Source organism: Eublepharis macularius, chromosome 16 (genome assembly GCF_028583425.1).
Source record: "Eublepharis macularius isolate TG4126 chromosome 16, MPM_Emac_v1.0, whole genome shotgun sequence".
In the NCBI taxonomy this organism is placed as follows: domain Eukaryota; kingdom Metazoa; phylum Chordata; class Lepidosauria; order Squamata; family Eublepharidae; genus Eublepharis; species Eublepharis macularius.
In genome coordinates, this window is record NC_072805.1 from 40,691,551 (window position 1) to 40,711,739 (window position 20,189).

Sequence of the window (20,189 nt, forward strand, 5' to 3'; positions counted from 1 at the left end):
TTACAACTGAAGCCTATTTTTGTATCAGCTACAAATGGCATACAATGGCATGTAGTGTAAAGATGGTGTCAAAGAAACCAAAGCAAACAGAAAATTCACCTGATGAAAATGGTCCTCCTGACACCACATGAAAAATAAATGAAAAAGCATCTGTATATCCCTAATCCAAAATCACAGCAAAGCTTTATAATAATAGCAATAATAACAGTTCCAGATGACTCATTTCTGAAAATATTTGAACAAATGGGACAACCCCCCCCCACCTTTCCATTTCTGTTTTGTGGTACTCTTCATCTTGCGCATCAAACAGTCCAGAGGATCATTAGAACAATTTACGCAGTATTAAGCAATATAAAACACTCTATTAAAAAGCCAGAGAATCTCTGTCCTCCACTGTGAAGTCTGGCAGCAATACTCAGCTTCGGAAAAAAACCCAGATGAAGAGCTAGGTAATCTTTGCCGAAAGAGATCTGATTGCAACACCACGTTATTAAACAAGAAGTTTAATAAAAACTAAAGAGGCGGGCAGGATATCGAAGCTCAAAAAAAATCAACCCATGACGTTGGCACAGAAAGAATAAGAGCAGATTTTTATCATTTGGATTGTGCTGTCAATGGATGCTCCCAATATGCTTGAGGATCCTTAACTAGGAGTGGGGTGATGCTGTTACACTCCTGTGTGTGATCTACGCAAAGATTCTGTTGGGCCTTCCTTTATGCTCATGTTCCAGATACGGAAACCAGCCCCTCCCACCTGTTTAACCACGATTAAATAACAGAGCAATCCTAAGAATTACTCCAGTCTAAAAATCCACTGAAATCAACGGGCTTAGACTAGAGTAACTCCCCTTAAGAGAGTTCTCCGCTGTAAGAACATAATGTCTTTATGAGTTGTCGTTTTGTGCTCATATTATTCGGAAAGCGCAGAAGTAGAGACTAAAAGCGGACGCCAGTTGAGTTTCACTTAAAGAAACAGCCTGCTCGTATGAAATTTAAGATAATTTCAATACAGAAGTCATTTTTTAAAAAAATTATTTTGTTTCTATACTCTTCTTATAAAGCTAGTGTCTTAGAACATCACACACATAATAAATATGCTCCAATACAATACACTACAAATCCTCCCAAATTAAAACTCTCCAGTCCAATAAACTACTCCGTCTCCAGATAAGCCCCCACCGAACATTCCTTTTTGCTTATGAAAATGATTCACATGCTAGTTTTGAAACATCTCTAAAGTCAGACGGATCGGGAGCCACCACGTCTTCTTTATTTATTTGATTTTATTCGGCTATACCCCGCCCTTCCCACAAGCGGGATCAGGGCAGCTTTCAACAAGATATACAGTTAAAAGCAGTCCAGCAGTTTGTTCCACAACTGTGCAGCTACTACTGAAAATACCTGCCAACCATACTTCTTCATGAAAGGACCATTTTAAAGTTGTTTTTATTGGAATCAATTTTTTTAAACATACCATGTTTAGGTTTCTATTATTGTTTGCCGTGAGCCACCCAGAGAGGTTGACAGCCAAAAGGCGGCCTTTCGAATGTTCCCAATAAACAAATTCACGTTGAAAGGTGCATATCTGAGGCTTACCAACTAAAATGGCCGAAGCGTAGATTCTGCCATTCTTCTCCAATATTTCGTGGAATCTTAGCTGGCATGCAGCTGCTGTTTCAAAGTCCAAACCGTAGGCGTGGTGGACCTCAAGCGTGGTGGTGTTTTTGTGCACGTACTGCAAAAAGAAGTCATCCACTCGCACAAAATACTGAGAAGTGAAATTGTAGGCTGGGTTAAGGCCCCGGACGACCGGAGTCGTCTGCAGTTCAAAATCGTAGAATGCGTAGGTACAGAAAGTTGCGGGTTCCTGGTCGCCAAAAGCCTTTACGGCTTCTGCAGAAAATATCACTTTGCCAACGTGAATTTCAAACAAGTTCTCTCCCCGCTCCAAGTGGGCGGTTTCATCAAATTCATCAACTGGATCATCTGGCATGATTTCGGGCCTGAATTTATACTGCTTGGTCCCATAAGCAATATCCTTCAGCTGAGCTATGAAGCAAAGAAGCAGACAGGACTTAACTTGTTTGTATTATTATTTCTTCCCGTCTGCCTCCCACCAAGGACCAAGGATCGACTCTAATGACTTCCTTCCACCCAAACGAAACCAATGGGTTGGGTGGGAGCCTGCACAAATTTTCTGCTTGTGCGAGAGCTCTTCCACAAGCAGAAGCACAAGAAAAAAAAAAGACAGCCACCTGCATTAAGTCAAACTTAATTGTATCATCGCTTGCATTTCTGCTGACACAAGATCTTCTGCAACCAATTTTGGGGCGCTATAGAGGGAGGAAATCACTATGTATTGCACAAGATTTGGCTTGAGTGAAAATGCACTGTGTTTGCATTTCCCCTTGCACATTGCTGGATCCAAGGCAATGGTTCCTTTCTGCCTAGTTGGATCCAATGGAAACAGCCTAGTGAAATCAAAAAGAGTCCAGTAGCACCTTTAAGACTAACCAATTTTATTGTAGCATAAGCTTTCGAGATGCACGGTACAGAAACTGGTCAAATATAGAAGAGGAGGGGGGAGGAGAGAGAAGATGCAATTGGGGGGGGAGAGGGAGGATGCAACCAAAACATTCCTTTGCTAGTAAATGTAAAATCTCCTTTTGGTGTGAGGCTTCAAAGGAGTTTGCCGTGTTAGTTTGTAGCAGTAAAACAGCTAGACCATCCAATTCCAATGCAGTATAAGCCTTCGATAACCACAGCAATCCCCGTCAGATGCATCTGACAAAGAGAACTGTGGTCCCCGAAAGCCCATGCCAGGTGCCACTGGGCTAGTGAAGAAAGACTGTTGGATCCAACTTGGCAGAAGTCACTGGGAGTCAACCCATATTTAGTAACTTAATATCACCGGGCATATAAAAAACTAGAATTATCAGTGATGTCTAAGTAGTTAGCTTGACAGTTGCTCCATACATTTATAATTAAGGGGCAAATGATTTTTAAAAATTCAGGCATTCAGCTAATGATCAACAAAGGGATTTGCCCGGGGGAGGGAGGGAGGGTCAGTGCTTGAATTCCATGTTAACCATGAACCACCAGACAGACTTGAGGAAGACACATTCGCTCTGCAGCCGCTTCCCTCCCACCCTCCGCTGCCCGTGTGTGCTATGTGAAAAGGAGCCAAATTCATAGAATAATTGTGATTAAGGGTGAGGAAGAAGCAGACAGGACCTTCTATAATTTAAATCATGCAAAAATATAAATGCTAGTGACACAACCGCAGTGTGAAGTTCACTTCACTTGGGTGGGTGGGGGAATCTCAAGAAGTGTGAGCGGAGGAAAAAAAACTACAACAGCCACCAGTGCAAGAAGCTGTTGAAGTGTCTTCATTTGCGGTCTGCCCAAGCTCTTGCAGAAACGTAAGAACGTTACCAGATTTAGTGTGAGGTACAAAATCATCTTTCTTGCAATGCAAAGCGTTTTATAGGAAGTGCTCCCAGAAAGGGCACCTTTGCTCCAACCTACAGAAATCAAACTTACATTCAAAGCTTTAATGCCGGCCTTAGCCAGAAGTTGAAATATCCTTTTTGAAAAGTGGAACTTTTCAGAACATGGAATTTGGCAACCGTCACATTTGAGCGTTTACTGCTGGAGAATTGTGGTGTGCAGCCACGTACCCCTTTCAAAATTACTTCTGTTAAGGTCACAAGGCAACGGTGGTTCTAGCTGTGAATTTCTGCCCTTTGCTTTAGAAGAAATCTGGCTCAGCTCAAATTTTCTGAGGCTAGCAGAGTTTTCTGAAGGTATGTACCCTCTTGGTATGGAAGTTCAACCACTCTTCACGTATCTTGCTTTTCTATCGCTCTCAGAATAATAACCCTCCTGGAAGCTTAGTTTTAAACACCAATAGCTACTCCCCGCCACCTGTTTTGGCAGGGCCACCTGACAAATGAATTAAGTGTTCAGGAACGCGGTTAGGAGCTGTCTTCGTCCTCCATCTTCCCCTCCACTTTCCTCTTCCATTGACAAGGTACAGGTCACCTCTTTAGGATTTCTCATCGTTAAAATCTGACTTCTGACAAACATACCTTCTAATTTACGGATACGCATGGCCCTAACATCAAGTAGATGGACGTACTGTTCCAGTTTTGACTCGTAGTCTTGCTGTAATGCCTCCATCTTCCGTGTTACGGTTTCCACTTCTGCCTGATAAGGAATATGAATAGGCACCATTGCGCTAAGTTAAAAGCGGGTTGGGGGATCAGTGATTGGACTTCCCAATGGGCAGTTTAAATTTAAAAGCAGTTTTGTGTGTGTGAGGAAGAAGGGGGCCCTCCACTGAGCCTTTTCCCCAATAGAGCCCCCCCTTCAAGTTAAGCATCTCTTCCCCTGCTACATCAGTCCCCCCCCATTTGAAATGCCATCTCCCTTCCAAAGACTGCTTTAGAAGTTTGAACTACAGATCCAGCTGCAGACAGTCAATGCAACACATTGTCTGAGTTTTCAAGAGATGCTTCTGGAATGAGATGGGATCAGTTATACCTGGGGGGGGGGAGACTGAAAGTAAGGCTTGAGCACCCTCTTCCATTTCCCTCACTGCAGTGGGAGGTGAGCAAACAAACTCGGGGAAGGTATGTGTGAGAGTCCTACATTCAGAACTGTACTTGCATTCCAAGATTAAGCTCTAGTAAGCAAGCTTTATGACCCACCCAGAATCAGGGAGATTGAGAACACAGGATTTCAGAGTGACAATGTCAAGTTTTCTTCAATGGCAAAGGAAAGAACCCTTTACCAGAAGAGTCCAAGCCCCATTTCTTGGGTATAATCTACATTAGGCTCTAAAAAGGGGAAACATTCTCTTGCATGGTTCTACCACACAGATCCTCTGTCGTGCTATCCATTGTTCTTTGGGGGTTTTTTTACCCCTTTTTGGTGTTTGGCTCCAGTGAATGAAATACTCAACCTAATTTTGGAGTGATGGGTGCAGAGATTCAGTTCACCCAACCTGTGCAAATCACAAGCCAACCTTGCATACGTAGGGCAGATCTCTTTGGATTTCTTTGGATCAGCAAAGGGGGAGGTTTCTTAGTTGAATGCGAGAATAAAGAGCTTGACTGTTCATAGTAAAGTTCGGCAGACTTCAACTCATTAGGATTGGCTTAGGCGCCTTTACTAAATTTCTGGGAGTCATTAATCTCAATAATCAGATTCTGTTTAATTTTTTTTTTTTAAGGCATAATGAGAGAGATACCAGCAGTCAACTGCATTGGGAGAATTACATACCTGATAGTCTTTGTTAATTTTATGCTGTACAATTAACATGTTGCGTGTCTTTTCAAGCTCTTGAATGGTTTCTGCGTGGGTCGTTTGGAGCTCCCGCATGGACCGTTCCAAGTCTTTGTGAATGTCATCATCTACCTTCTCTAAAAACGTGAGGTCGCCCCTCGCCTGCTGCCGACGAACCTGAGCCGTAAAAGTTGACAGCTTCATCATTAGATTTCTTTTTTTAAGGTTTCATTTTAATTGAAACAGATGGACCTCTCTCTTTTCAGCATTACAATAAATCTAGGACTGGAAACCACTCTTCTCAATTTCTTGAGTTTTTCAAGAAGAAAATGAAAGCTGCTCACTTTGGTTATGCAGGCCCAATTCTGCACATGTGGACTTGGAAATAAGGTCCACTGACTCTGAGGGATAAGAGTCATTTCACACATGATGCAGAGGCAAACCCAGGTTTGCAGAGTAAAACCTAACAAGGAGTTATGGCAAATCCCAGCTCCCTGATTACGGGGCCTACTTGACATGTGGGTTTGCAGATATGTGTCTAATGCACTATCATGATTTTCTTTGACATGTAACAACAACAACAACAACAACAACATTCAATTACTATACCACCCTTCAGGACAACTTAATGCCTGCTCAGAGTGGTTTACAAAGTATGTCATTATTATCCCCACAACAACAATCACCCTGTGAGGTGGGTGGGGCTGAGAGAGCTCCAAGAAGCTGTGACTGACCCAAGGTCACCCAGCCAGCTTCAAGCGAAGGAGTGAGGAATCAAACCCGGTTCTCCATGTTAGAGTCCTGCCGCTCTTAAGTGACTGACCCAAGGTCGCCCAGCTGGCTTCAAGTGGAGGAGAGGGGAATCAAACCTGGCTCTCCAGATTAGAGTCCTGCCGCTCTTAAGTGACTGGCCCAAGGTCACCCAGTTGGCTTCAAGCAGAGGAGTGGGGAATCAAACCTGGTTCTCCAGATTAGAGTCCTGCCGCTCACCTCACCCTGTGAGGTGGGTGGGGCTGAGAGAGCTCCAAGAAGCTGTGACTGACCCAAGGTCACCCAGCCAGCTTCAAGCGGAGGAGTGAGGAATCAAACCTGGTTCTCCAGATTAGAGTCCTGCCACTCTTAAGTGACTGACCCAAGGTCACCCAGCCAGCTTCAAGTGGAGGAGTGAGGAATCAAACCTGGTTCTCCAGCTTAGAGTCCTGCCACTCTTAAGTGACTGACCCAAGGTCCCCCAGCTGGCTTCAAGCGGAGGAGTGGGGAATCAAACCCGGCTCTCCAGATTAGAGTCCTGCCGCTCTTAACCACTACACCAAACGGGCTCTCAAAAGTGGCATGTGTGTAGCTGTTTGAGAAAGTACATATGTAGGTTACAGGGAGGAAAGGAAATCAAATCTTTCCGATTCATTCTTCTCCGTTTTACACCCCTGCAATATTGTATCAACAGAATTACAAACTATGACTAGGGGAAAATATGCTTTTCTCCCCATAGTTGTGCTTCACGCGCAGGCAAGGAAGAAAACAACAACAGCATCATCATGTTTCTAAAGCTTAACATTTCAGTTTTGCCTCTGCTTTTATAGCCATTCGAATTATTTTTATGTCCCTCCAAATCTGTAAACAAAAAGTTGGTTTCATCAGCCCTCTAAAGGGACTATCTTTTAACAGAAAGAAGCAATTACTTTTATTCTAGCAAAAAAAGGAGGAGGGAGAGAGAAAAGATTAAAAGCAAATGCTTGAAGGACTGGATAATTCACTTTTGATGTCATGATAAAATATGTAGATACCTTAAAAAAAAAAAAAGTATTAGCTGCCATCTTTTCTGTCTTTGCTCATTCTTTTCCACTTTGAAATGCAACATTTCCAATACTGTTGAAGCAAGACACATCAGTTGGTGCAAGAAATGCCCTTTCTGGAAAGCTGCCCACTGCAAGAATAATGCTCACGAGGGATACGGGAGAGTTTGAAAAAATGACGCAAGGCAAGCGTGAAAACGGGATCCGTTTCTGCAAGTTACCTTGAGAAGCATGAGAGCCTCGCTGAGTTCTGCCACATCGACGTTGCTCTCCTAAAACAGAGACAGTCAATAGGAAGGCGTTGTCCACTGTGAATGAATAATGGAGCGATATACTAAGGATACATGGTGCATTCTCACTAAACATGACAGTGTGCCGGAGAGCATGAATAAGTAAAATCTGCCATATTCCTGCATTCTTTTGTTTCGGCTTTTAAGAAAGGAGATTTTGCTTTGCGCATAAAATATAGAAAGCATCTCTCTTTCTCTGGCCATTTTCTAAACAGTCAGAAAGGGTTCACCTTGTTGAAAAACTTCATGCGGTTTTTCAGTTCATCCAGCTGTTGCTTTTGCTCCAGATAGCGTAACTGCAGCTCTTTGTTCTCCTGGGCCAGCTTTTCATTTTCGTCTCCAAAAGAAAAGACATATTTTGTTTAAACCCAGCCGAACCCTGAAAGGGCCATGTTTGTTTCCAGATTTACCTTCCTCGTCATAAACACACTTTTAAAATTGTTTTTCTCCCTTCTTTCCTGTATATTTGCTTACAAAGCTGAAAGATGTATTCCCATAGATTTTCAAAACAGCAGGTAAACAAAATAGAACCGTATACAATTAAAACTATTAAAAACATGAAAATGCAATCATCAATAAACACAAAACAAAAGACTGGCAAACAGATAACCAGTAGGGCCGATAAGAATATGGACCAGGAAATCAACAAATAAATTTGTTGACAGACAAAAAGGCCAACTGAAACAAAACAAAACAAAAAGGTTCATAGAGAAGGAGTCAAGACAAGTCATTGGAAGAACAGCATTCTAGAACTACGGGGCTACAATCAAGAAGGCCCTGTCTCTTACAGAGGCCAATCTGGCAATACTCAAGAACTTCTTAGGCTATTCTTAGACTACATGGAGGTTCATAGGCATATACTAAATGTGATTTGAAGAGCCACAGATGGAAGTTCTGGCCAGAAAGATGTGCCGTTTCCACACGGCTTACCTTTTGTCAGGATACAGCGTCTTCGCGTGCGAAACGGCGCCTGGAAGATGCTGTTATCGCGTGATTTCGCGCAAGAACACGCTGCATCCCGGCAAAAGGTAAGCCATGTGGAAACGGCCACTGTGATATGGAGAAACAAAGCTTTAGGAGACAGCCTAAAGTCAGACATTCAAGAAAAAGCCGTATTTTGAAACGTGGTTCATGCAAGTGACTGGCGTAAAGCACGCATTTTGTAGGTGTGCAATTCAGAACAAATGGCAAAAAAACCTCTTTGGTTTCATCTAAACAGATTTCAGTCTCCATTGCTACTGGGCATGATTGTATACATTAATAGAGAGACTTTTATAAGGAGACAGATTCACTGTCAACTCAATGTGCAAGCGTTAGCTTAAGCAATTTCCATTAGTGCTGGCAGGAGGTGAGCAGATAAGCGTGTCTTTTAGCCTTGAAAAGACAAGAAACTTACACCCTTTTAACCTGTTAAGGTTTTTGCCTTCTCACCCTTAGGGCATGCAATTTCTTCTCCCTTTCCTTAGTCCACCACCCCTCTCTCCTTTTTTTCAGAATCCTTGAACACAAACATTTCAGCATTTTCCAGAGGAAGCCAATGGCCTTATGTTGCTAGGGACCATGTTTCTGACATCCCATCACAGGAGGCTATGTGAATACGCCTTGGGGATTCTTGGGCCGGACTGAATTAGTCCTGATTATGCAGCAAGCCATAATTTGCTGCTATGTTAGAAATGGCAAATTTATGCTTTCCTGGTAAACCAAGATTCCAACAGTGGCTTAATCTGGCTGGTTGGAGGAAAACACAAATCGTAGTTTGCCGTTATGTATGAACACGCCTCAATGTCTTAATGCAACAGCATCTGGGTGAAATACGTATGTAATTTTTTTTTGGAACACTATTTCCCCCAAAGGTAAGTCCCCTGTGCAAGCACCGAGTCATTACTGACCCATGGGGGGACGTCGCATCATGACGTTTTCTTGGCAGACTTTTTGTTACGGGGTGGTTTGCCATTGCCTTCCCCAGTCATCTACACTTTACCCCCAGGAAACCGGGTACTCATTTTACCGACCTTGGAAGGATGGAAGGCTGAGTCAACCTTGAGCTGGCCATTTGAACCCAGCTTCCGCTGAGATCAAACTCAGGTCATGAGCAGAGCTTGGGCTGCAGTACTGCAGCTTACCACTCTGCGCCACGGGGCTCCTTTTCTGAGCCCCATGGCGCACAGTAGCAAGCTGCAGTACGGCAGCCGGGTTCAGGTAGCCAGCTCAAGGTTGACTCAGCCTTCCATTGTTCCGAGGTTGGTAAAGTGCGTACCCAGGTTCCTGGGGGTAAAGTGTAGATGACTGGAGAAGGCAATGGCAAACCACCCCATAAAAAAGTCTGCCAATAAAACGTGATGTGATGTTCCCCCATGGGTCCATAATGACTCGGTGCTTGCACCTTTACCTTTACCTATTTCCCCAAAAGTGACTTTGGCTGTGATATATAATGTGATTTAAACAGGGCTAGTAAAGTGATTCCTCTTTCCACAGTTCCTTAATGACCTTTCTAGATGGAATCGAAGTCGAAATACAGGTAACTGAAATCAACACATATTCTTCCACCCTGTTCTGTCCTCTCTTCCATCTCCCTCCTTTCCCGCCTTCCTTATGCCAGTTTTTTTTAAAGGATTAAGTTCCTTGGGACAAGAACCTAACTTCTTGTATTCTGAAATGTGCCACACATTTCTGGCACTATACGAACAATAAACAATAGTAATGTAAAGTGAACCCCAAGCTACAAAGCAAAATCTTTAGTTTCTCATTTTTAAGACAAACTAAGGATTTCTCAGTTTTGAGATGGAAAAAATGGCATCATAACTGTGTATGGGATTTTTCTAATCGACTGAGACAGCTATCCGTGTGTTTTGCCAGACTTAAGTGGGATTCTGCATTGTGTTTGCCTGCTCATAGAAAAGAATGAGGCCTTAAGAAAACAAAGATTAAGATAATCTGCTGGTAAAACAAACAGCTGTCAAAACCTGTTTGTGGTAATATAATCATCTGTAATCAATACACACAAGGTGCTGACCTATACATTCATGTGAAAAAGGAAAGGGGGGGGGAGTAGAACTGGAATAAAGAGTCTCTTAAAGGCTGCAGTTAATTTAAACATTCTCTTGCGCTTAAATATTCTAAACCCAAAGGATCGCAAACCCGGATGCCAATTAGCACACGGAAGGTGGGGGGGGGGGCAGAGAGAGAGACAGCAAGCAACCCAAACCGTTCTATGTCATCAAAATGAACACGTGGAATTTTCACAAGGCATTCTGCCAATGGTAAAACAACAGGAGAAACAGAAGACGGGAGAAACACGTAATTTGCTACTGTGGGAAAAACTGGCCCAATTCCAGGACTTGCTCTTTATCCCTTTCCTGCTTACCCTTTTAGTCACGGTCCACGTGCGCTCCCCAGGAGAGCTTTGGGTATGAGCTGCCGTGATGCAACTTTGGGATTCCCAACTTGGTTTCAGCTGCTAATCTTTGCAGTGGGTAAAAAAGTGACACTGCTCGAGCCGGTCACGCTCCCTCAGTTTCATCTACCTTACAGGGTTGTTGTGAGGATAAAAGAAGGGGGAACCATGTATGCCACCGTAAGTCTCTTGGAGGAAGGATGGAATGAAAATATACCAGAGAGGTAAAAGGCAGTGTAAGAGTGATTCCGCACACGTTGGATAATGCACTTCCAATCCTCTTTATAGATCATTTGGAACGGATTTTTGTGTGGGCGGAACAAAAAATCCACCTCAAACGATTGATAAAGTGCATTGAAAGTGCATTATCCAACGTGTGTGGAACCAGCCCATGTCTCTATATGAGGAGGTTCCCTTTAGTCACCATGGTGAGTAGCCACTGATAGACTTGTCCTCCATGAATCTAGGCTTCATCTAGACCAGCGTCCTGCTACCAGCAGTTGCCAGAGAGAACTGTCCAGATGCCCATAAGGAGGGCATGAAAGCAACAGCCTTCCCCAGATGCTGACCCCTAGCAACCAGTGCTCAGAGGGAGAGTGTCTCAGGCCATGGAGGTTCTGCTGTTCTGACTAACAACAATTGAAAGACCTATCCTCTGTGGACCTGTCTAGCCATACAGACTAGCAGATACACCTTGAGGCACTGAAAATTCCAGCATGGGGCTATGAGATGACATTTTTCTTATCCTGAATCCTTGTGTGTGGGGGGTGCCCTCAAGTCACAGCTGACTCATGGAGACCCCTGGTGGGGTTTTCATGGCAAGAGACTATCAGAGGTGGTTTGCTGTTGCCTGCCTCTGCACCCCTGGTCTTCGTTGGAGGTCTCCCATCCAATTACTAACCAAGGCCGACCTTGCTTAGCTTCTGAGATCTGACGAGATCAGGCTCACCTGGGCTATCCAGGTCAGGGTATCCTGAATCTACTGCCCTCCAATTTCAATGGCTGATCCTGAGTTGTAATATTATGGGATACAAGTGTGGTGTGTGTGTGTGTGTGGGGGGGAAGCTCTTGCGTTCTGCTTTCTTTACACAATGCAAAATTTTATGAAATACTAAGTTTCTTTCCATCACCTTTAAACTTTTTCTTAAAACTAAGCTAAAACATATAAAAATTATTTTGCTTTCCCTCATCTGCCCGTTTTGCCCTTTTCTGCAGCCGTAGGGTGGGAAACTGCCTCCCCACCCCCCCCAGCAACGGCACTCCCACTCATGGGCACAACCTCACGCAACGTACTTTGTGCACTTTCATACTTCTACCTCTTTCTGCTTTGATTCGGTCTAGGAGTTCGTTTTTGTCTGCTAAATCCGACTTTAAAGCCGCTTCGAGCTGAGCGATCTGCAGTTTCAGCTGATATTCCTTTGACTTCCAATGCTGGTCGTGGGTCACGCCAAAGGCACTGAAGAATTAAAACAGAGAGAGAGAGAAAGGGCCAATTTATTAAAGAACACATATGGTATGTGAGGAACTCTCAGAAATCAACTTCAACAGAAAATAATAAAGGGAGGGGGAACAAGAAGGGGGAAGAAAAGAGCTTTTAGTGGCAGAAATCACTGTCATCATGTCTTAGGAATTAAGTAAACATGTGCTGGTCGGCTGCTGTTGAAACCCAGGCGCCTCTCCGAGGCTGCGGTTGTGCAACATGAAAGGCTTTGTGGGATGAGCAGAGGGGCTGGCCTCAATTTAGAGCTGCAGAGCCAGAAAAGCTGGCAGCCCCCGAACGTTTGTGGGGCTCGGAAAAGAGAATTCAGATGTCTGCTCCAGCCGAGTCCGCTGCTCCAAGCGTCGCTGACAAAACCCATTCTGCATATACGCCCTCTCGGTGTGCAGAGCTAGCATTACCCACCTGATCCATTTTAAACAATCAGGGGTGGAATGGAACAGCAGGGGAGCTGCCTGGCCACAGAAACCTTGGCCGCAAGAGGAACGTATCGTAAAAATGAGCAACTTAGAAGCCTTTGTGCTCTTTAAGCCAGCTTCATAATCTTCAAATCCAAATCGCACATTGTTAACATGAACAAACATGGGAGCCAAACTCTTGAAGAGGGCTCAGAAAACCTGAATCGATGCAGACAGAGCCAAGCTCAAAAACCACCATGGGCCACAGGTGCTATTACTTGTGACTTTTGGCAGAAAAGAGCAAGAGTCCAGTAGCACCTATAAGACTAACAAAATTTGCGGTAGGGTACGAGCTTTTGTGAGTCACAGCTCAGTTCTTCAGATACAGCTAAAATGAGGTTCATCTTTAGTTATGATTATGAAATGAGTTAGGGTTAGCGAGCTATCTGAAGTTCACGAGTTTTTCACAGATAGTTCAAAAACAGCACGCTGCTCCTAGAGAGGCTGTTGGACATGGTTTGGTTCATTTATTTTTTTGCACCTTGCTTTTCACAGTCAAAGACCTTCTCAAAGCAGGTCACAAAACGGTTTTAAAATTATGATAAAATTCTGAATTGCACAACGAGCAATCTGAGCATATTTCTCACAGAGGAAAGGCAGCTCAGAAGGGGGGGGGGATCAGCAGCTAGCTCTTGCTTGGCCTTGGTATTCCCTTGTCTAGATGCTACCGGGGAAGCATCAGCTAACTCAGGGAAGGGAGAAGGGGTGGAGCAGCTAGCTTTGATGGAGCCCTGCAAAGAAATCTGCAAAAGTCACTAGCTCACAGAACCTCTTATCAACAGACCCTTCCCAAACGTATCTATGCCCTGTGGCATAAAAGAAGGGGAAACACACATACACACGCCAACTTCTAGGTCATCTGGAACCCCTTCCAGCTCACCACAGCTGACCCAGGCAAGGGGATATTTATATAAGTCTGGATTGACCCCATCAGTTAGTCACCCAGCCTCTGTCGATGCAATGACTAGAAGTCCTGCTGACCAGTTTAGCATTTCATCTGGTCTTTGGAAGACCGCTGCTTCTTGCTGCAAGCCTACACAATTACACCGATGCTCAGCGGGCTTTGAGCAATCCACTTTTTCTTCCCATTGATAAAACGGGAGCAGCAGTGACCCCCACCCCCAAAGCTGCTGTGGGGATGGATAAAGAGATAATACTCATCTCACAAAAGGAGAACTAGTCGTACATATAACTGTGCAGACATATTTAGCGGCCTTATCCTGAGTCAGATGATTAGCCCAGCGAGTTCAGAGTTATCGACTCTGACTGGCTCTTTGGGGTCTAAGGTAGAGAAAGGTCCTTCCCAGCACTGTGGCTACCTGAGTTCCTTTCAGTGGAAATGCCAGGGACTGAAGCAGGGACCTTACGTGTGCAAAGCAAGCACTCTGCCATTGAGTCAGAACACCTCCCAGGCACAACTGGAGGAGGGAAATGTTGCAGCTTGCTCCAGTGCAATGTAGTGAAGTCATATATAGTTTCAGTCATCAAAAAGATCAAAAATGCTCAAATCTATGGCCTCTTGCACATTTCCGATGGTAACCTTGGAATCTGGCTTTGGTTAACTCGGAGCAATTTAGACTCTCAGTTTCTCCAAATCCACATAATGCTAACTTTAAAGACTTATAAAAGTCTTCCAAATTTAGTCTACAGCGATCGTCTCCTTTACATTTAGAGTTACATTCCAGTGATATCCATGTGGAATGTCTTTGGAGTTCCAGCCACATTCTGAAGCTCTCTGGGTTATCTATACATGGCCAGTCAACAGCACACCATGTCCATGCAGAACAGGCAGGGCTTTTTTTCAGCTGGAACGCGGTGGAACGGAGTTCTGGCACCTCTTGAAAATGGTCACATGGCCAGTGGCCCCGCCCCAATCTCCAGACAGAGAGGAGTTTAGATTGCCCTCCGCGCCAATCTAAACTCCCCTCTGTCTGGAGATCAGGGGTGGGGCCACCGGCCATGTGACCATTTTCGCAGAGGGCAATTTAAACTTAAAAAAAACTCCCCCCTTGTTCCAGCTGCCCCAAAGTGACATCATTGCGTGTTCCTGAGTTCCACCACTGACTTCCACCACCTCTTTTCCCAGAAAAAAAAGCCCCGAGAACAGGAATCAGAAGAAAGGCTTGCAAACTCATATACTCAATGGGAAATTGCTTTTTTACCATACCCCCAAAGCAACATGGAAAAAACGAGACCTTTCATACACATTCAGATCTTGCAGTGCTAGTTTGAGTCTGAAACACCATTGACTAACTTGTCTGAGCAAGGGTCAATTCAATCCACAAAAGGACTCTCTTTTCCCCGCTTGGATTCATGCGCTCGTCTAGGATTAAAGTGCTGAAATAGCGTCATGGTAAGAGCTCCCTCCCCATAACCATGTAAACTGCCTTCTGTGTGTATTCAGCCCTCCACATGAGCTCAAAATCACACAGAAACCTGGTTCGTGAGAATTCTTCCCCCTTCAAACAGCAGAAGATCACGTGGTCCAGGCCTCTGCACATCTGAAAGGTCACATGGAGGGTTTGTCTCGCTTTGGAGGCTAATGTGCGTATGTGACAGAGCAGCCTGCTTGCCCTTCCAGCCATGCTGTTTCAGCTCCACCTGGGGTTAAAAGTGTGAATCGGCACCATCAGTGACATTTACAGCCAGCAAGATCCACATAAACAGGGGCCTGACAAGGAAGCTGAGCACACGACTCTCTACTCGGATACCATGTGCTCGTCACAGCTCGAGTGACCAAGGAGCCACTCACACATAACCTTGGCCTGGCTTCCAAAGATTATGCAAGCAGACCTCCAATGGTAACCACAGGGGGCTTTTCTGGTAAAATGCAGCTGATTCACTGGTAGGACACGGTGCTAGTTGGTGAAGACTAATTTAGCCTACTCTAGCCTATATCTATTGACGTGGCATAATAGAATCGTGGGAACACATCTATAAACTCAATTGCCCATCTTGCCTTTGTATTTTAAGTATATTACTATCTCCTTAACAGAAAAGGCCATCTTCCCTTTGAAGAAGAACAAAACCCACACCTCCTGTAACTGGTCTCTCCCCCTGCCTCACAATCAGGTGTTTCCTCATTAGTTGCTGCAAACGGATGGTAATTGCTTCAATTTTCTGTTCAGCACCAGAAAATGAATTCAGTGCCCTATCTTGTTTCATGTTGAGTAGCTTTAGCCTCCTAATTTTTTATTTATGTGAGATTAAGCACCGCTGACGGAATTTACACAGACCTTGGAGCGTCTTTACAGACGTATCAAGTGCTGCCACAGTGCTGGTCTTAGGCATTTTTTCATTGGGAAAATCAAGGGCACACGTATATTTTTAGTGAGGCACTGAAATCAAAGCCAAAGGCAAGGAAAGCAATGTGTCTCCCGCCCATCGCTTTTGAAATCTGCTGTTTGAAATGTGCCAAATTGCATCGTCTTATTATATAATGGCAAAACTTCCTGTGGGCTATCAGCAATAAAATAAAAGGTAAAGGTAGTCCCCTGTGCAAGTACCAAGTCATTACTGACCCATAGGGGGATGTCACATCACAAAGTTTTCCGGGCAGACTTTTTATGGGGTGGTTTGCCATTGCCTTCCCCAGTCATCTACACTTTACCCCCAGGAAACTGGGTACTCATTTTACCGACTTCGGAAGGATGGAAGGCTGAGTCAACCTTGAGCCGGCTACCTGAACCGGGCTTCCACCAGGATTGAACTCAGGTCGTGAGCAGAGCTTGGGCTGCAGTACTGCAGCTTACCACTCTGCGCCACAGGGCTCCATCAGCAATAAAAGACGGTTGTAATCAAAATAAAAACCAGGGAGAAGAGTACCAAACTCCGCAACAGAATGCCCAGGAAATTACTGTTATGAGTTACAGAAGTTTACCAAACATTGCGGCCCTTCTTTTCTTTTGCTAGAAAGCCCTGTAGTTTAAGCGTCTGGGGTCTGTGGAACTCTGAACTAGTTTTGTGCATCCAAGAAGTCTTGAGAAAGTTCTTTCCTTCCCAGAGTTCAGCACGCGGCACACCAAACTGTTTCTGAAACTGGAGACAGCCTAGAAAAGCAGTCCATGATATAGGAAGGAATCACCGGTTCAAAGGGAGGGGGAGCTGAAATTCTACTAGGCCAACTTTAGACCCTCGAGCAAGGGACTCCAATATAAGAATCTATTTTCTGGAGACAGAGTAGTTGTGTACAAATCAGAAAACAAAGAGATACCTTAGGCGCCCTATCCAGTGAGAGTTTGGACTTTTTAATCCGTTTTGCAAAGCAGACCCCCCCCCCCCCCCGTGTCACACACCCGGCCGTGTCATCTAGTCCCTGGCTGCATGCACTGGTTATTTTAGCTAACCTCTAAATCCAGGAAGGTAACATTAGGAGAATTCTGTTACCAGTTATTGTTTACCTTTCATATAACTTATCATAGTTTTCCTTTAAAAGGTCCCTCTCTTTTTCCAAATCGTTAATTCTGTCTTGCAGCTGGAATGAAGAAGATTACAAATAATGTAGGTGAAAACTCTAAAAAAAAAAAAGTAACAGTTACTAGCACAAAGATGTATTTTTGGCTAGAGATAACCACAGGACTTTTTCTTTCTTTCTCTCACATCACAGCAAGCGCATGGCTTAACTGCTCTGATATCACCAAACACCAAGGCAGGCTAAGTTGACATATTGATTAAGAAGTGCAACCAAAGCAATAAATAAATAAATTAGTGTTTCCATTTTACGAAGGCATTCTCCTTGTGCATTAGTCACAACTTCAGCATGTGGTTGCAGCGCCAATAGGAGGGAGGGCAGTAGGCCTGGGCCTCAAGTTCAAAGGGGGCCTTAATTTTAGGCACTTATTAATTTTTCACATTCGATACGTTTCATGACTTGTTTTTTATGCACATCTTGCATCATCGGTTTTCATTTTTATTATGGCTTGGGGCCCTCAAAAAAGCTGGGAGTGCCCCAGAATTCCTGAGAGAGGGCCTCTGGGTTGATCTAAGCTATTCTTGTGGAAAAGAAAAACCCCAAACGAAATAAAACAAAACCTTCCCGCCAGCATCGTGGGTTGGTAAGATGAGTACTTTCTACCAATTATGCTGCTACCTCTTGTTGGGGCGAAGGTGGGACTGTGATCTTTGAAACAGCAGTGTCTTAAGGACTCCAAATATTGGTGGTGGAGAGTGCCCCCAAGTCATAGCTGACTTATGGCGATCCCTGGTGGAGTTTTCACGGCAAGAGATTAACAGAGGTGGTTTGCCATTGCCTGCCTCGGCAACCCTGTCCTTCGCTGGAGGTCTCCCATCCAGTTACTAACCAAGGCCGACCCTGCTTATCTTCTGAGATCTGACAAGATCAGGCTCACTTGGGCTATCCAAGTCAGGACACTCCAACTGGGTGATACAAATCTCTTGCCAACATGCTGTATTGTTTGATGTGGTAATCTTATGCCTTTGATAAAGTTTGTATACGAGACGGGATTTAAAAAGCTGGCAACGCCCATTAGGCTCCGCCCATCTACTACTTGGAGATGCAGAGGAGTTAGCCGTGTTAGTCTGTGGTAGCAAAATCAAAAAGAGTCCAGTAGCACCTTTAAGACTAACCAATTTTATTGTAGCATAAGCTTTCGATACAGTCTCTGTATCAGGCATCTGACGAAGAGAACTTGATTCTCGAAAGCTTATGCTACAATAAAATTGGTTAGTCTTAAAGGTGCTACTGGACTCTTTTTGATTTTACTTGGAGATGGTGAGAGTATCCTGTCTTCCGAAGTATTTTGGCTTCAAGCTCGTGTGCTTATAATAAGAAAGAAGAAACAGAAGATAAGCCTACTTTGGGACTATTTCCACCTTGTGATTTGGACGTTTATTGCAATATTGTACTTCGCAGCTTTTTTTGCAACCAGTGGTGTATATAAGACTATATATGATGTATATGCATACTTACCCTTTCCTAGGATTTTAAATTGGGAGTCTTAGGTACTATTTATTTAGGATTTGTATTGAGTATATTATTACACTTATAAGCACTTTGGGCACTGTGCACTTTAAAGTAAAAAGAGAAGCTATAAAAATAAACAAAATATATTTAATAGGATAGTTTGTTTTTTCCCTTCTGGAGGCTTTTGCTTTCTTTCTCACGTGGCTCAGTCCTGAAGGAGCCCTTTAATTTTCTCAGCCTAGGAACTGAAAACATAAGACGTATGTTCTGATTTCAGCCACTGGCCGGAGGCCCACGGAAGGACGCAAGCCTTCCTTTGCGGGAAGAACAATGTCTCCAGAAGACCATCCTATCCTTAGCCACTGTGCAAAGCAACAACCAGAGAGAGCTGCACTTCCTCCTCCTCGCCCAAAGATAGCGGATATAAAGGAAAAGGGCTCTCTGGTCTTTGCCACTGGCCAGAGGGTGAAGGGTTGCTGAGGCTATAGTGTTTATAAACAACATAATCTAATCTGAATGGAAGAAAATATGTAGTGGGATGGACACCTGGCAATGTTATGAGATTAGCGCTGCTTGTGTGTGCTGACTGTTCATCTGCCAGATCTCTGTTGGTAAGTCAAATAATGCCAGTATGTTTAGACTAGTTGGAGCTAGTTTAGACTAGTTGGGCCGTCACAAATGCGTCCTTTCTCACTTTGGATCACTGTGGGTATGCTGAGTTCTTTCAAAACATTGCCAGGAAAAAAAAAAAAGACTTATCCTCACCTCTTCTGATCGCCGCTTTGAAAAAGTCATGGCCTGCAATTCTTTTTGGAGGAGGAGACATCTCGAACGTTCTTCTTTAAGCTGCAAATTGAGTTCGTCTCCATTTGCCATTAAAACATCGTGGCTTTCTTTAAGATTCTTTTGATTCTGTTGGGGGTGAGGGGAGAGAATGTAATTCATGTTGAAGTTGGATGGATGATGTTAGGCTGCAATCCCTATTCTTGGAGGGCGGGGGGGGGGGGGGCCTTGGGAATCTAATGGTGTTCTCCAACCAACGTTTAAAGTGTAATCTTAGTTCAGTCGACAGGAGGTGCTCTTGTTGTGGATATGACACAACGTTGTCGTTCATGGCAAGTCAGAGGGTGGAGAAGAGTTCCTCCTGCTCTCTCCCCAAATGCTAACCGCTCCCAGTTCAGATGGGATGAGAAAGACCAAGACAGACATCTGTTTAGCAATTAAAGCATTTTGCAGTGGTTCTTGTGGTTTGGACATGCTGACCAAAAACACTACAGTAGCAAGCAAAAATGAACCCTGACCACAAATATGCCAATGCAGCTTTTATCATTTTGCTGCTAACCCACCAGTAGATGTTTCATTTATGTTCCTAATTCTTCCAACAGAGTTGAACCCTTAGTAAAGATTTTTTTTAAAAACCCTATATTTTTGACTCAAACTCTTATTTAGCGACATTCGAGATAGTTTAGCTGTGCTTAACCTTTTTTTTAATGCACATGTGTTTACCATACTTTAAAAGTATAGCGCCTACCTGAATTTGTAGG

At 44.0% G+C, this 20,189-nt stretch overlaps 1 protein-coding gene across 1 annotated transcript in view; it reads right to left on the minus strand.

Moving 5' to 3' along the window:
• Window positions 1-20,189, minus strand: part of RPGRIP1L (RPGRIP1 like) — an 81,084-nt gene that overhangs the window by 44,252 nt on the left and 16,643 nt on the right. Inside the window, exons 8-15 of the mRNA XM_055000448.1 lie at window positions 19,411-19,557; window positions 17,123-17,196; window positions 12,083-12,222; window positions 7,603-7,709; window positions 7,304-7,354; window positions 5,287-5,466; window positions 4,092-4,209; window positions 1,597-2,049 (exon numbers count right to left, since the gene is read on the minus strand). Of these exons, the coding sequence (XP_054856423.1) occupies window positions 1,597-2,049; window positions 4,092-4,209; window positions 5,287-5,466; window positions 7,304-7,354; window positions 7,603-7,709; window positions 12,083-12,222; window positions 17,123-17,196; window positions 19,411-19,557 (1,270 nt within the window). The remainder of the gene's footprint in view (window positions 1-1,596; window positions 2,050-4,091; window positions 4,210-5,286; window positions 5,467-7,303; window positions 7,355-7,602; window positions 7,710-12,082; window positions 12,223-17,122; window positions 17,197-19,410; window positions 19,558-20,189) is intronic.